General features: G+C 49.5%; 7 protein-coding genes and 1 non-coding gene across 8 annotated transcripts; 6 read left to right on the forward strand and 2 right to left on the reverse strand.

Annotated features, from left to right (window-relative positions):
* Positions 1–151: 151 nt before the first annotated feature.
* Positions 152–670, reverse strand: VTN77DRAFT_4830 (uncharacterized protein; the record flags this gene model as incomplete). Its single annotated transcript, XM_069420933.1, has 3 exons — positions 152–331; positions 383–574; positions 668–670. 3 exons carry the CDS (start codon positions 668–670, stop codon positions 152–154), a joined length of 375 nt encoding a protein of 124 aa, XP_069277397.1.
* A 555-nt stretch (positions 671–1225) lies between these two features.
* Positions 1226–3073, forward strand: VTN77DRAFT_4831 (uncharacterized protein; the record flags this gene model as incomplete). Its single annotated transcript, XM_069420934.1, has 3 exons — positions 1226–1352; positions 1421–1491; positions 1553–3073. The coding sequence occupies 3 exons, from the start codon at positions 1226–1228 to the stop codon at positions 3071–3073; spliced, it is 1719 nt and encodes a 572-aa protein (XP_069277398.1).
* A 649-nt stretch (positions 3074–3722) lies between these two features.
* VTN77DRAFT_4832 (uncharacterized protein) lies at positions 3723–5463 on the reverse strand (the record flags this gene model as incomplete). The annotated part of the gene is made up of 4 exons (XM_069420935.1): positions 3723–4707; positions 4766–5030; positions 5096–5371; positions 5445–5463. The coding sequence occupies 4 exons, from the start codon at positions 5461–5463 to the stop codon at positions 3723–3725; spliced, it is 1545 nt and encodes a 514-aa protein (XP_069277399.1).
* A 527-nt stretch (positions 5464–5990) lies between these two features.
* Positions 5991–6317, forward strand: VTN77DRAFT_4833 (uncharacterized protein; the record flags this gene model as incomplete). The annotated part of the gene is made up of 2 exons (XM_069420936.1): positions 5991–6156; positions 6208–6317. The coding sequence occupies 2 exons, from the start codon at positions 5991–5993 to the stop codon at positions 6315–6317; spliced, it is 276 nt and encodes a 91-aa protein (XP_069277400.1).
* Positions 6318–6356: 39 nt separating this feature from the next.
* VTN77DRAFT_4834 (uncharacterized protein) lies at positions 6357–7717 on the forward strand (the record flags this gene model as incomplete). Its single annotated transcript, XM_069420937.1, has 3 exons — positions 6357–6406; positions 6479–7468; positions 7534–7717. The coding sequence occupies 3 exons, from the start codon at positions 6357–6359 to the stop codon at positions 7715–7717; spliced, it is 1224 nt and encodes a 407-aa protein (XP_069277401.1).
* Positions 7718–9060: 1343 nt separating this feature from the next.
* On the forward strand, positions 9061–11374 carry VTN77DRAFT_4835 (uncharacterized protein; the record flags this gene model as incomplete). Its single annotated transcript, XM_069420938.1, has 4 exons — positions 9061–9540; positions 9622–10259; positions 10329–11040; positions 11165–11374. 4 exons carry the CDS (start codon positions 9061–9063, stop codon positions 11372–11374), a joined length of 2040 nt encoding a protein of 679 aa, XP_069277402.1.
* Positions 11375–12450: 1076 nt separating this feature from the next.
* VTN77DRAFT_4836 (uncharacterized protein) lies at positions 12451–14184 on the forward strand (the record flags this gene model as incomplete). Its single annotated transcript, XM_069420939.1, has 3 exons — positions 12451–12510; positions 12623–13321; positions 13393–14184. The coding sequence occupies 3 exons, from the start codon at positions 12451–12453 to the stop codon at positions 14182–14184; spliced, it is 1551 nt and encodes a 516-aa protein (XP_069277403.1).
* A 425-nt stretch (positions 14185–14609) lies between these two features.
* Positions 14610–14744, forward strand: VTN77DRAFT_t86. Its single transcript has one exon. It is a non-coding gene; the product is annotated as a tRNA-Ala (tRNA).
* The last annotated feature ends 1323 nt before the right edge of the window (positions 14745–16067 follow it).

Raw genomic sequence — 16067 nt, forward strand, 5'->3', positions numbered from 1 at the left:
CGACCTTTGCCTGGTATAGAGCCACAATACGCCAATACCATGCTTGTCTAATCTGGTAGAATCATCACACATCCATCCACAGCTTGCATTTTGTCTCCGGGGTATCTTCTTGTGTTTTTCTTTTATGCACTCTTTATTGACTGTGCCAGTCTCAACCACCGCCTCTCCCACGACCACGGCCCCGTCCTCCCCGTCCTCCACCACGACCTCGGTCTCCCTTGCCGCCGTCGCCTCGCTGCGATGGACCACCACGACCCCGATTCGAAGGCTGATTCTGCTGCTGTTCTTTTATGATATCTAGAATCTCTTCTGGAACGCGGAGATATTTGATCTAGAATACGGTGAGCGGATGACTGCTTCCAGAGGAGCGGTTGCCACGCACATTATTGCCTCTCACGTAGACTTCCGGTAATCTGAAGAAACGGTCGCCTTCAGGACTTGTTTGCACCACTTCCTTCAACGTCAGATTCATCCAGTTGTCGCAGTTGACAAGGTGCCCGTTCAACGTTTCGCCATTCTTCAATTCCACAAGCATTGGATGGCCTTGCGCGGCAGTCAGGAGGCCCAGAGGCAACTAAATCAGTATCCAGTTAGATTCAGCTTAAATTCAGCTTCCAGACAAGTTCGAAAAACTGCCAGGAAAACGGAAAGAATAGCTTCGGCGTACCATGTTGTGAACGAAGCTTCACGAAGTAACACGATAGCCACTCTGAAGAATCAACCCTGAGACGAGATTGTCGATTTGTTTAGTAATTTGGAGAGGGAAGAAAACTCCAACCAATGTAGCTGTGCCTCTCCAGAGAGGCTGCTCAGTGTTGTCAACTCCGCCGCATACAATCAATCATCGATATGGCTTGCTTGAGCCACGAGAGCTGCCCGCCGCAATGGACTTCGGAGAAACCACGGGCCGAGTCCAGCCCACTGCGAGTCGGAGACGAACACCACCCAGAAGCGGTTGGTCAGCCTCAATTATTATTCTCCGCATTAGCATCGAACTAGTAGAGGAGACGGGCTATCATCGGATTTCGGAGTGTCGAGGCTCTCTTTCTCCGTCTCTCCCGTTTCAATTGTATCTAAATCGATACGGCAGTAATGCTTCAGTGTATCCGAGAGAGCTGTTTCACAATTGACTTGACTTTTGCTCCACGATGCCAGCCTGAAATTGCTCCTCGCGTGCTGCTATACGTACTGCTGCTATATTAGGTACTCCGTACTTCTTGACACTATGCGCTGCTCAACTAAGGCAGCAATATTCATGCTTGGACCCGCCATCGCCTACTCATTGCCTGTCCCTCTCCAGACCCGCAATGCCAACGCCACTACTGAAGAATCCTCAGTGCTCTGGTGGCGAGGTCAGTCATTCGTCTTGCCTTATGTCATCATGTGATGGTTCTAATTTACAAGTACCTATTTTAAACAGATGCCCAAGGTGTTTCCGTCAAGTTTGAGGCATCTTGGTCAGGATGTCCATCGGGAAGCTACCGCAATTGGGTATGAACCTGGTGTCGCGATCAACTGCGTGTCCTCTTTCCCCGGCTAATATGGACTATAGCCCTTCGAGCTGAGTGTTAAAGGGGCTAATGGGACATGTGGAAATGCCATTTTGTCCCTCAATGGGCAAGAGCTAACTGCTCATTGGGATGGGAACCAAGGCTCGGGCTCCGGCATGATTCCAGGTGCCCCTTTTAAAGATAGAGCGTCTTCTGAACGGCTAGCAAATTGGCGCAGTGTGTGCCTCCATGCACCGTCCAACGCTTCCACAGGGCACACAGCTCAGGTCTTGACCCTGACACTCGATAATGTCGAAGAGCTTGCCGTTCAAGACCGGATAGGCTTTACGGTTTCGTTCACGAATACTGAGCGGCCGGAAATCCTTCGGCTTTCCACCCGCGCCGTAGACATGCCGGGAGATGAGTTGGCACTCGAAGCATGGCGAGATCCACGCGCATCGGAACGCTTGGAGACTCAGGACCCCAGTCCCGAGCCTGAGCCTGACACGCTTGAGGATCGAATCGAACGGGAGCTCCAGAAATTGCAGGATCTCCGGTCTGAGGCTCATGAGCTGCGACACGCGATCAGGATTCAGGAAGCGAAGATCCGCGCCCTGTTGAGAGAGGACTGCCAGTCTCTGTTCTCCAAATGGGAACAGTGCAGAGATCTTGGATGCCTTTTCAAGGTCTCGTTACAAACGGTACCCGAGATATTCCGTTCGATCAGATATCAATTCGGTTCCTTGCAGTCGCAGAAACTTGTCCCGGCATGTAGTTCACACGATCATCACCATTCTGGGAACGGTTCACATGTCGATCTCGGAGGACCTTCTCCGACTTCTAACGCATCTCTACAATCCTCTGATCCCTCCCTAGATCACTCAGGAGAGATCAACAGTCCACCACCTACTGCCAGCTTCAGCATCCCCTTGGAATCTCCGACCAGAGACTTTTTTCGATCATGTTTCATTTTCCTCCTCCTCATCGCCGTTTCCGCACTTGCCTTCAAGATTCTCCGCAATTCCACGGCTTTTCGGCGTCGTCGGGTTGACCTAGCGGCGAGGCGTGAGGAACGGAGGGCTCGTCGTGCCTACAACTCCGCCGCACGGCGTCTTCGATGGAGGCAATGGTGGGAAGGACGATCATATCATCATCCCGCACCAAGCATTTCTTCCAGTCACAGTCTCCCTCAGATTGACCACCGCCCCGAACAGCCCCATGGCGATGACGAACTCCTCCCTGATCCAGAGCCAGAGTCCGAGCAAGGCGCCATGCAAGCCGAAATCTTAGGCCTGAGACGTGTGCTCGAATTCGTGGGCCAGCTCGTCCGAAACGAGGACGATCCCAATCGCACTCACTCCTTTCCCTTTCCTCCAGACTACCCACCGCGGTACGAAGAAGTCAGCGGAAGAATAATGACGCCAGATGCAAATTCCAATAATCCTCGTGCCGGACCACCCACTACGGGGATGAATTCACCAAGAGCAAGCAGTTTGATGAGTCTAGAAACGACTTCGTCGCTCACTTTGGAGACTCTGGATACCTTGGATTCTGGTGCCGCTCCTCCTTCCTATCACTCATGATTCTGTACATATCTTATCCCCTGGCTCGTTCGTTCCGCTTCCGTTCGCTTTTTTTTTCCTTTTTTTTCTTTCCCATCTCGTTCCGTTTGCGCCATTGATATCGGCATGGTACCGGTAATTCTGTTTCACATATCAAATGTTGACTATTTTTTTATTTTTGTTTGTATCTAAATATCTGGTGGCTGGGCCACCCTGTTTCCTGCCTAGTTATTTTTTCTCTTCCTTTTTGGGTCTTCTACACATCTGTCTATCTATCTGTACCAAGGAGGAAAGAAATAATTTGGGCATTTCATGGTTAGTAATGGCAACAAACCTGGTGAGGAAGGTTGCAAGGGTTGGTACATATGTGTGTACATACATGTACATACGTAAGGTTGGCTAGGTATAGGAACATAATTAATAAGAGTCATACTTGACTGAACTTTTTTTTGTGTCGTCATCCATTCCAGGACCGATTCATGGCTCTACAGTACAAAGAGAGAAGAAGAAGAAGAAGGAATAATATGTTGGAAACTACTAAAACAACAGTCTGCATAACCTGAATAATTAATTAGGACCTAAGACTAACGTTACAGATGATTGATGAAGATGATGATGATGATCGTGTGAACCAGGGTTGGCATAACACTCAAAAGGGACCAAAGGGCATCTAAAATTTTTTAGTTTTCTTCGCAGCATCCCCCGGCCCCTCATCTTCGTCCTCTTCGTCCTCGATGACGGTGTACTTGCGCTTCGTGCGGTCTCTGCCAAAGGAGCCGTTCGCATTGCCCTCCGCGATGGTGGCCTTCTTCGGATCTACTTCTGCCTCTTCGCCCTCCTCCCGGGCCTCGATGCGCTCTTCGCGGTTGTCGAGGGCCTTGAGGAGGTTCTCGTAGCCTTCTTCTACGTTGGCGAGCGTCTCGTCGAGCTTCTGGATCCGGTCGCTGAGGTCTAGCTGGATGAGCACGTCGCGAGAACGCTTGTACAGACGCTGCTTGACCAGCATGCGCCACCAGTAGTAGCGTCTGTCGTTCTCGTCCTCGGCGTTGTGCTTCTTGATCAGAAGCCGGGCCATGTTGGCGCCTCCGGCAACGCGGTTCTTGAATGGTATTCGGCTGAGCAGGAACATTTCCAAAATGTGGGCGAACTGCGTGGGAGCGATCTTGTACGTAGAACGGATCTCATGCAAAGTCTTTGTGGGGATGAGTGCCGCAGTCGGCATCAGACGTGGACGTTTCTTGCCTGTATCTGGAGGATAAGGATTGGGGTTGATATTCACATCCCGTTTGATGAGCTCGGGGCGGAGAATGTGATAATCAGCCGTGTCGCGGAGAGCATCAAAAGCTTCGTTCGGGTCCTCCACAGTCAGTTCGACAACGGTGGGATCCTCGACACAGGCTTTGTGGATAGTAGTGTAGAGATGGGTACCATGGCCCGAGCCTTGGTGAGGAGGAAGGATGAGGAACTGGGCTATTCGGAGCCGGGACGGTAGCTCGAAGAAGTTGATTTTCTCTGGATATGGGAATGGTCCATTTCCAACCGCGACAGGCTTTGGTCCTTCACGATTAAGGTAGAACCACCAGCGGTAGGTCGTCGCGTATCCGACAATTGAATATTTCGAAGCAGTGGGGGTCGGCGGGGTAATAACCTCATATCTAGACAATAATGAGCAATTGGACGACGGCAACTGAGATGACCTATGATGTTACTTACACAAAGTAGACCGTCCATCTTTGAAGTGTCCATTCCGGGTCGTCCGTCGCTAGAGGAGTGCCCGCTTCGATGAAGAGGGGGACGAAGATTTGAGCGCGCTCGAGAAGATGTCGGACGTCTGGATCTGCAAGCGAGCCGGCCCAGATCTCGTAATTTCTTCCGTTTGTCGTGTAAGTATGAACTAGCTTCCCTGGGGGCACGAAATCCTTTGCATTCTTATCATTTTGGACCGCTTTCTCGTATTCCGATAAGCTCGTGAATGCAGCTAGACGATTACATACGTCAGCACATCGAACGGGAGAACTGATCACCTAGTCGAGGCACACTCACATTCTGAAATCCAATCCCGCAGCGTCTTGTTGATATCTGTCGCTGCCGTATCCCCGACAGTCTTGAACTTCTCATCATACGAAATATGCACGTGCGAGCGCAAATCATGCGCCGCGAACCGCAGCCGGATGATCAAGCCCTTGTACCCGAATATGCGCTCCTCATCGCCAAAGATTGGATATGTGAATTGCGGATGGAAGGTAGCGATCGTTGTAGGCTTTTGTTCGCCAGGCTGGACTAGGGTAATCTGCACGGCGTCATTGGAGTCGCAGGACCCTGGATAGAACGTGACTTTGTCAGTCGGAAATGATGGAAAGCATCGCGGGATAATTTTATGAGGATTTCTTACAATCGCCTTCGTTCTGCATTATGGTGACACGTCTGCGCCAGTTTTGACTGACTCGGTTGTTGAGTTGATTGTAGAAACGATGGCGATAGGATGCGCCATCAACCAGAGAGGATTGGGGACTCGAGCTGCTTCGCAGGGCGCGTCGTGAACCGCGTTGCGGGATGAGTTCCCGCCACTACTATGGCTGTTTGTGGTTAGCGTTATATTATGTCACGTGACTGTTGTATATTAACCAACCTGTTCAACGGTCAACATTAACGCCTACCATGCTCCCAAGACAAAAATATCGATAGATCTTTGTGTATAAAATAATAATATGCCAGCGAATACTTACTGCCTTGTTTTGTTAGGTATATCCTCTTAAGACGCTACTCGTAGTACTCCGGAGAGCTTACTCCACCAACTATAGTGATTCTCGGAGTTCGGAATTCTCTCTGCAACAACATAAAAGGAGAGGAAAGAAAATAAAAGGAAGAACAAGGATAAAAAAAGAGCAATTACATTCTGGTGCAAGACACAAGCTTCATCGAATGAGAATAAATATCAATGCTTCTCGGTGATCTCTGTACAGTACGGAGATATGGGTGCAAGGCAGATCATTGGCTGGGGCCCAGATCTGACCGTGTCTTGGCAAGCACTAATAGCTATACCTTTGCAAACCCCTTGTGCAGTACAACCAACATATCTCCTCAGTACTCGAGCCGTCCAGGCTGTGATGCTTCTTAATTCGCTCATTCACTTTACTGCAGGTCTATCTTCATAGATTACTTGCTTTCTCCTTTCGCGAGTTTCGGGTCCAAGCATTGGGGACCGCAAGCTTGGATGCCTGAAGGCTACTTGTCCGGAATCGACATGATGCTTCTGAAATTTTAGACAAAAAAAGGGCGTGAAGATTTGGATGACTAGACAACCATGGAGGGCCTCTTCACGTTGCTCGTTCTGGGCATCGTGATGGCTGTTACGTGAGCAATACAGACACAAGCCTGTTGCTTGCAACGATTCTATGTGGCTGACGGTTCGCGTCCTCGGAACAGATCATTCCTTGTCGGCTCACTACCGCTTAGCTTCGCATTATCTCCGTCCCAGTTGCGGTTTATTTCTTCTCTTGGGATGGGCGTCCTGGTTGGGACTGCTCTCATCGTCATCATACCCGAAGGAATTGAGACATTATACAGCTCAGACACCCACCGTATTCAAAAAAGCCTTCACTCGCGTGCACTGGATGTGCGATGGCAGCACCCGAATATTCATGCTATTACGCCTAGGACAGCTCCAGATGTGGCAGATTTGAATGCCATGCCTGGTCTGGTTATCCCTGAGGTGCCCTCGGCATTGGCAAGCCCTCCATCTACACCCACCCAGCCAGGAGAGGTACATCTTTTAGGATCCGATGTTGGCCATACAGGGCTACAGGAGCACCAAGAAAGGGAGGAGGAGTCTGAAAGCGATACTCATGAGCACGAGGATGACGAGAGCTCTCTTCATGCGTGGATTGGCGTTGCCCTCATTAGCGGATTTATTCTTATGTACCTAATCGACAAGCTTCCTGCGTTCGCATCTCCCTCGAAGCAGCAACGGCCACCGTATCATATTTCGCTGGACAACTTAGGATCCGGATTGCGACGCAGTTCTTCGCCTTCCCATGGAGGACTGCTGGAGCCGGATAGCCACTCTTCCCGCAGTCACAGCTTTGCGACGACCACTGGACTCGTGATTCACGCGGCTGCTGATGGCATCGCACTTGGGGCGTCTGGGACCAATACGAGTTTGAGTTTCGTCATCTTCCTTGCTCTTCTAGTCCACAAGGCGCCCGCCTCATTCGGGCTCACGTCGGTATTGCTGAAGCAAGGCCTCTCTAGTCGAGCTGCCCGAGCTCACCTCTTGGTCTTCAGCTTAGCAGCGCCAGTTGGAGCTTTGTTGACATTCATATTTGTGCAAACTCTTGGATCAGGCGTGGGCGGCGATGAGGCGGCAACCCGATGGCGAACCGGAATGCTACTGTTGTTCTCCGCCGGGACATTCTTGTGAGTTCCTCCTATCTTGCTTATACACTACGATGTCAAGGTCAGGTGCACTAACAGGCCTGAAGATATGTGGCAATGCACACGATGCAGGAAAACGCTCCCCGTCCTTCCTCGTACGATTCGTATGGCAACGGCTATGCAGAATCCAGAGATTCACCGCAACGGCCAAAGGGCTCCATGAGAGACTTGATTGCCTCCGTTATCGGCATGATCTTGCCATTATTCTTGCAAATCGGTCATGCTCATTAATACCTGTGAGCGAATACTCACTCTACCCGACTAGAATTGGTTCTGTATGGGAGGATCCTTGCGGGGCAAGATATCAAGCTCCCCAAACCATTGTTTTTATAGAGATTTCATACAAGCTTTATTTTTTTTCGAGTCAGCATGCCTTCTTGGGGTCATAGCTGCAGATGCAGCCTCTGGTTGGGCAGACCCAGCTTTCATGTATAGTTCTTGGCTGAATCAATATGAGATGGCTGTCATTTCTAGAATTGCCGCCTTTCGTATCCTGCTCCGTTAAGTTATAAATCTCCAGAGACCGTGTGAGGATGATGCAACCGTCCGTTCAGCTGAATTCTGTCCCACGGTTCGATAGCTTGTACCAAACGCTCTCACCCAAAGAGCAGGAACGACAGCCCAGTGTTCCGGCTGAAGAGAAAGTTCTGATAAACACCGGAGTGATGCCCCTTCGCTAATCTAATTTTGACAACCGTGAGCAGCAATTTCCGATTATGGCTAACTGGAATCGCTGCCACATCCTTCTCCGGTCAACATTTGGCAACACTTCTCTTCGGACTTACTAGACGGAACAATGCAAAGCTCTGATTCTCCCCTAACTGGTGGAGATCGTGCTGAAAGCAGGCGCAGGCAGAGCTAATAGTTGCCACGCCCCCGGTGAGCAGCTGGTGTCGCACGATGCGGAGATGCCAGGCCGGTTCCCACCTGCGACCCTGGTGGATCCGTCTCTATATATGACCCTGCTCCGCAGGTACATGGCAAGAAGGAAATAATGAGAGTCAGTCAGTCGCAGACGTTTGCTTCATCTCCCCCTGCAGGTTGACTGTAGGGGCGTCAAGCGGACTTGGAGTGATTGCGTCTTCGAAAGCGACATTACTGCAGTGGTTTAGTGCTTGGCGTGGGTCATGCGCGCAGCTTGACCGACCCCATCTCAACTGGCACGCCGAGAGCCCTTCTCGACAAGTCTCGTCCATTACCATTACTAGGTCCTTCTGCCGAGACATGGCCTGACCGGTCCGATTCTCCAAACCCCCAACGCGAATGCTCTCAGTTCAGATCTGATCCTGAGAAAAATTGACCGCCGTCTAACTACTTGTACTTGTCGGATGGCCTTGCACTCTCGCTCGATTCCTCATCCTTTCCCCTGAGTCTCTGGAACCCACCCCGTTCGGCGAGCCGCCCACCTCCCCAATCGGAACGCCTCTCTCCATATCGACTCGACCTCTATATTGATGCACGAAGCCGGTCTCAAATAGTGTTGTTGTGGGAATAAAAAAGAAACCTTTGTGTCTGAATTGAAGGTTGAAGACTGAAGAAAAACTCTTCTGCTGCATACACCAGTCAACCAGTCCATGGCTGCGCGGTATACACCGCCGCGCTCCCTGAGCCAGCGGCGAGCCTCGTTGAGAGAGACTGCAGACGGCGATCGCTCTCCACGCAGCGTTCCGGAACCACTCACCAGTGTTCAGTCACGGATATCGGCGGGCAAGAACCTGTCCTCCAATCTTTCGAGCTCTCACCCAAAGCCTTTGCCGACTCCCAACAAATCCGGCACGCATCTTCCCACGCCCGCTTCTCCTCCGACACCCGCACCAAGTCCAACACCGCACCATAGGACTTCAAGCTGGCAGTCTTCCGAAGATAACGAAGATACGTTGCTCCTGAACGCCCGGATACGTTTTAGCTCATTGAGCAGCGCCCAGAAACAAAAATTCCTAGTCGACATCCTGAATTTGTGCGACAATCAGCAACTGAGCTTTGTTTCCAGCTTCGTGAGCCCTCGCCTGAGGAAAGACCCTTTTCAGGCCTTTCCAAATGAACTATGTTTGAGAGTAAGGCGATGATGTCTTCGGAGGCCCTCCCTCCGTCGAAGCTATATGTATACATGCTAATTACAAATTATCTTGAATAAGGTCCTCTCCTTCATCGATGATCCGAAGACGCTTGCGAGAGCTTCGCAGGTGTCCAGGCGATGGCATGAGCTTCTCAATGATGATATAACATGGAAGAATCTGTGCGAAAAACATTCCTATGCATACAGAAGTCTGTCGGACGACGATGACGAACGCGATTTCGTCGACCCTTTCCATGGCAATTCTTCCTCGAGGGCTTCGGAAACCTCTCCTCTTCATGGTGTCCGGAGAAAGTCGGCGTCATCCGCTACCGATAGTATCGCCGGCACGTCCTCTGAGCTGTCCATGGAGTCTTCTTGGCCGAGTACGCCAACGCGGAAGCGGCGGGTTCAGCCGTCATCGTACCGAACGCATTTCAAGCAAAAGTACATGGTCGAGTCTGCATGGAGAAAGGGTGGACGGTGTACACAAAGACATGTTACCCCGGACCAAGGTGTGGTGACAAGCCTGCATCTGACTCCGAAGTACATTGTCGTCGCATTAGACAACGCGAAGATCCATGTTTACGACACCAATGGAGCAAACCAGAAGACCCTTCAGGGACATGTGATGGGCGTGTGGGCTATGGTTCCATGGGATGACATTCTGGTAAGCGGTGGTTGCGACCGGGAAGTGCGGGTTTGGAACATGGCTACGGGGTAGGTTTCTTCGGATCTGAACCAACTTAGGGAAGACTGGCGAAGACTGACAACAGTTCGCTTACCTAGTGCTTGTCTTCATCTGTTGCGAGGCCACACATCTACGGTGAGATGCTTGAAGATGGCCGATCAAAATACCGCCATCTCCGGCTCAAGAGACACCACGTTGAGGATATGGGATCTTTCCACTGGAATGTGCAGAAGCGTCCTGGTTGGTCATCAGGCTAGTGTCAGGTGCCTTGCAATCCATGGGGACCTGGTAGTTTCTGGAAGCTATGACACGACCGCCCGAATATGGAGCATTTCAGAAGGACGTTGCCTGCGCACGCTCTCTGGTCATTTCAGCCAGATCTATGCAATTGCCTTTGACGGCAAGCGAATCGCGACTGGTAGCCTTGACACTAGCGTTCGGATATGGGATCCACAGACCGGCCAGTGCCATGCGATTTTGCAGGGTCATACTTCTCTAGTCGGGCAGCTACAGATGCGGGGCGATACGTTAGTCACCGGTGGATCAGACGGTTCCGTTCGAGTCTGGTCGTTGACCAGGATGGCTCCGATCCACCGGCTGGCTGCCCACGATAATAGTGTGACGAGTCTTCAATTTGACAGTACTCGCATCGTCAGCGGTGGCAGTGATGGCCGTGTGAAGGTCTGGAGTCTCAAGACCGGCCAACTGCTGAGGGAATTGTCGACTCCTGCAGAGGCCGTTTGGAGAGTCGCTTTTGAGGAAGAGAAAGCCGTGATCATGGCGAGTCGGTCAGGTCGCACTGTAATGGAGGTAGGTATTCGTCGATGTCGGATACAGCTTTTCATCTCTTCTCACTCCCTTCCCTCCCCCAACCCTGTCTTTGTCCCTATCTTTGTTTTAAGATTTATCATGTCGTTCCTAACCGGTATATCAGGTCTGGTCTTTCTCTCCCCCTGCCGAAGAACTCTTCGACGATAACGTGGTGATCGAAAGCGCCTCTAGCACCCCGGGGTTACGCCCCACTAAAGACGATGGTGGTAGCTCCTCTGGCTATAAAAGTAGCAGGCAAAGATCGCTATTATCGGACCCACCGCCGACGATATCGCTGGCAGAAGATGGCGATCAACCCATGTCCGATGCATAGCTGACGGTGTCGGTGGCATAGCTTGTCTATATTCCTGTCATCTTTCGTTTGTGTCTATTGCAGCATTTATGAAGGGATATGGTGTTTTCAAGCGGCCTCATCTGAGCTTTTTATTGAAAATCTATTTCTACTTATTTCATCTGGAGCATCATCTATGCATAATGTTTGGTTTTCTGAAAAAAAAAACACTCCTGACGGCGTCTTGGCGTTTTTCTTTTCTTTTTCTTTTTTTTGGTTGTTATGTTTGGTTGTCTGATCGATCGATCGATTGATAGAAGGTTTACCAACACCCTCCATGCTTCGATCTCTGCGCGTTGCAGGATTAGATGATACCCTGCTTGGAATGGGTTGGAATCGTGTGTTTGCTTGTCACAACAGAATGTACAAAGGCCCAGTCCCGCGTATAGTTCTTCTATCACAGGCTATACTGAGCGTCTGGCATGGCAAACAGCGTAATAGCTTATAATATATCTCTAGCTTAGCATCAGATAGCATCCTAGATACGTGAGACGGGTCCCTGTGTGCATTTCTGGAATGCATTGGGTCTGAAACATTAGATTTGTTCTATCACGAACAGGAATTACATAATGTTGGAGGTAGCCTGCACACGCCTAGGTAGACAAGCGAAGGCAGCCATTTCAAGCTTCCAATGTAATCGAAGTTGCTCTCCCCAGATCACTGGTCGCTGCTGATAGGATGACTAATCCCTGCAGCAGCTCCTCCCCGTTTTGACATCCTGGTTCAAAAGAGAGTCAAGAGGCTCATTACTAATATACGAAAGGCAGCAATGTTCTTGCAACACTTCAGCATGTACCCCATCGCTGTGAACTTGTACGCGTATCATATGAACATTAAAAAAAGAAAAAAAAATCATGGGAGCAGGACTGCTAATACGCAGCTCGAGATTTGCTTGTCTAGCCAGCACAGCCACCACGTTGATTTGGTGCCAAAGCATTCAAAGCGCCGCGGGCTTCCAACACAACTGATCCCGCTCATATGTCGAGAACGTGAAAGATGAAGGCAAATAACAATTGATAAGAAGACGAACTTTTGGCTGATCAAACTTGATCGAGACGATGGTCTACAGTGGCAAGCCAAGCACTGGATGTTATCTGTGTCGCCGGCGGAAGATCAAGGTACGTAAGCGGTCATCTCGTGCTACATTACATCCCTGCATTAAAACTCTGGATCATCTATGTCGTAGAGATTTTATTTTTGCATGGTAGATTGAAATTAATCAACTTTCAGTGCGACGAGGCTAAGCCTGGCTGCCGGAATTGTTACGTGTATGGGAAGGAATGCCCAGGATATCGGCCGGCAATTGTCTTCCAGAATGATACTGTACCTGTCCAGTTCAGAAGATGGAGGACTCTAGTCAACAAATGCAAGAAACTGGGCACTGATGGTGACGGCACCGACTTCAATTTCTCCGAGAATACGTCGCTGGTGTCCCGACCAAGATACCTTGCTGATGCGACGTGGGAAGACCGGGCGCTCTGCTACTTTTTTGACCAGTATACGATACCGAAGAAGTATGATGGCGCTCCCGGCATTTTAGAATCTATTCCAGCTCTATACATGCTCTGTCGAGAGAATGAGGCGGCAGGGAGTCCTTCCTCATGTTTGCGATGGTCCGTGAATGCGGTAGCACTCAGCGCCTTCGCCCGTGAAGCGAATGCTCCCCATCTAGACTTACAGGCAAGGAAGAGGTATGGGATGGCGCTGCATGGCCTTCACGTGGCGCTTTCGTCCCCCACAGAAGCGGCCAAGGATGAAACGCTCGCTTCAATACTGCTGCTGGCCATTTTCGAAGACATTAATGGCGAGCGAAGAGGGTTGCAGAGTTCCCATACAGCCGGCTTTGAACTGTTTGTGATGTTCCACAGCCAAAGGAGACTTGATGGAAAGTATAGTCGATGTCTCTTCCATTTTGCATATACACAATTGGTAGGCACCCTCACTCGCTTGTTCACTCACGCATGAATATATATACGGTCATCAGGGCTAACGGGGTCCAGCAAATCCAAATCCTGGGCTTGGGAAATCGCCCGAGAATAGACATAGAGTCTCTAGTTGAGCTCTTCGACCCTTCGGATCCCTTACAGCGGTTAATGTGCTCCGTAACGAAGATAAGTCATTTGGTGCTGAATCTGAATGCCCTGTGTCCGCTCTCCGAAAGGGATGTTGCCCTAACCAAAGCACATATCCTCTCCTGTATCACATACGCAAATACATTGGATTCGGAATTGACCCGTTGGTGTCGAGATCTTCCGCATGAGTGGCTCCCCCGGGTGGTGTACTCGCCTGGGGAATCACTGATAACGTACCCTGACGTCCCAACAGGATCCCTCTGGAACTTCTATCGGTCCGCACGGATCATCCTGCAGAGTATTATCCAGAATATGTACGAGACAGTCGCCTCACTTCCTGGTGAATACCCAGAAGACGAAGTCAGCCGATCTACCGTGGACGATATCTTTTCTGCAGATGTGACACCACCGGATATCATCCACGACCTGATCTCTGACATATGCAAGAGTATCCCCTTTACATTGGGGGATGTTGATAGCACGGGGAATCCCGTCCAACCAGCCAGCAACAGCAATTATCATTCATCAGGTCGAACCTCGCGAGTCCGAGCCATAGAGGGGTACGAGTTGATCTGGCCGCTATGGGGCATCTGTACCAACAAATACGCCACCCCGAGGCAAAAGCGTCAGGCCAGGGACTCTTTGCAGCGGCTGGGGTCGATTCTTGGAATCAAGTTGGCGTCCCGGCTGGCTGATGCAGTTGAACCTGTTGATATTTAGTCTTTGTTGTCTTTTTTTTATCCTTTGCGTCTCTTCTTGTCTGGCGTCCTAGAGTTCTTCCTAGAACATCTGATGATGATGAATTCATATCTGACCTAGCTGACTTGTCTACATGTCTCTATGCAGGGTGTTCCAGTCCCAACTCCCCCTATATAAGAAATATATATAATGAACGCAAAAAATGCTTAATTATCTCTTCCGATATCTTTGCCGGTTGGCTCCTCGTGCCAGCTGGCAATCCATTTTCGTTCTGTATGTATGTACATTATACCTAAACCAGCGTCTGCACTCAACGCCATCCCTGGCCAGCTCGTCGCTGTTAGGACAATTTCTAGGCACAACGGTCCAATACAATTCGTCCCAAATGACACGAGGTGTCCATTCAGAATTTTATCCGCAAACCCCCTAGACCCACAACAATAAGCGGGCTTGTGGTTTAGTGGTATAATACCCCCTTAGCATAACAGCTCCAAATAAAAAGGTGGATTTCAAGAGAGATCCTCCAATTTGGAGTTATATACGCCTGGGGGTGGTCCGGGGTTCGATTCCCCGCAAGTCCAGCTACTTTACTTTTGGATCGTATTTTTTATTTAATTTTTTTCACAGTATTTTTTTTCCTTGTCCCCGAAAACTGTTTGGGGGTTTCTCCTGTCTTACTGTTTGTTAGGAGTGTGAGTGGGGGGCACAAAGTATATATAAAAAAATCGATTCAAAATGCATGCATGGGATTTGCGGGATGTAAGTCACGTGATGGTTTCAACCTGAATGAATTGACCGCTGGCGTGGAGTACGGAGTACTCCGTACACTCCGCCAGTGCCATTTGCTGAACTTTTTTAAAATTATTTCTCGACAGATCCATACGATACCCTTATGGTGTTTTTGTTTATTATTATTCAAGAGATGATATAGATAATTACTAAATAAAAGTTTCTATATGTAGAACTTTTTTATGGTTTTGTTTCGTCATGGAGAACTTTTATCATGAGGTCAAGGCATTTTAGAAACTTCCTGGATTTATATATAAAACCCCGTGATACATATGTGATTGCCTCTACTTTATATACCATAGACTCCTCGACCATTCCTGTTATCTCTATAGATCCAAAAAAGTCAAGTATATTTTTGTAACCAAGTTACCCATATTTCTAAAAACCCAGTGCAATACAAAAAATCAGTAATTATTGCATCTATTGGTTTCTGGCCTTACTCTAGCATTCTCAAGCTGGAATGATATCTGACAAAATTGAACACTTCCTTAGTCGCGCTTAGTCACATCGTTAATAAGATCGCATAAGAGGCTGACTATCCTGCATCGAGCACTATTATTTTATTCCACTGGCTTAATTCGTGCTCGGCACCAGTCTTCCGCATTGATTAATGGCTAATGCAGGTCTCTGGTCTTCCCCGCGAACGGACATGCGATAACGTCATCGACCGACCTCTGCTGCCGTCACTGTCACCGTCACCATCGAGATAGGAAAGGAAAACGGAACCTTCGGCAGAGAATCTGGTAGGTAGGTAATAGGTATGAGATAGGTTAGGTATTATATTATCTTTTTTTTTTCCTAAAAAATAAATATCACTGTCCCAGTCTAGCTCTAATCTATACTCCTACAATAAATACTGAGTGCGACAGCACTGCAACCCTGTTCGGGCCGTATGTACATCTATCTGCGTATTATGGGAAGCATCTGACGTATTTACTGATTCGTCCCTGTCGGCTCAGCCCAGCCCAGCCCAGCTGCTGTCCTTCCTTATCGCTCGTATATATATAACAGGGGTCGTCGTCTGCCCACGCGCGTCATTTGTCTGTTCGTTGTCACCTTGGTTGATTTATTGCCCTAGATAAAGATTCCCCCCCCCCCTTTTTTTGTTTTTAAGA

Source organism: Rasamsonia byssochlamydoides, assembly GCF_041956645.1.
Source record: "Rasamsonia byssochlamydoides strain NRRL 3658 unplaced genomic scaffold VTN77scaffold_34, whole genome shotgun sequence".
In the NCBI taxonomy this organism is placed as follows: Eukaryota; Fungi; Ascomycota; class Eurotiomycetes; order Eurotiales; family Trichocomaceae; genus Rasamsonia; species Rasamsonia byssochlamydoides.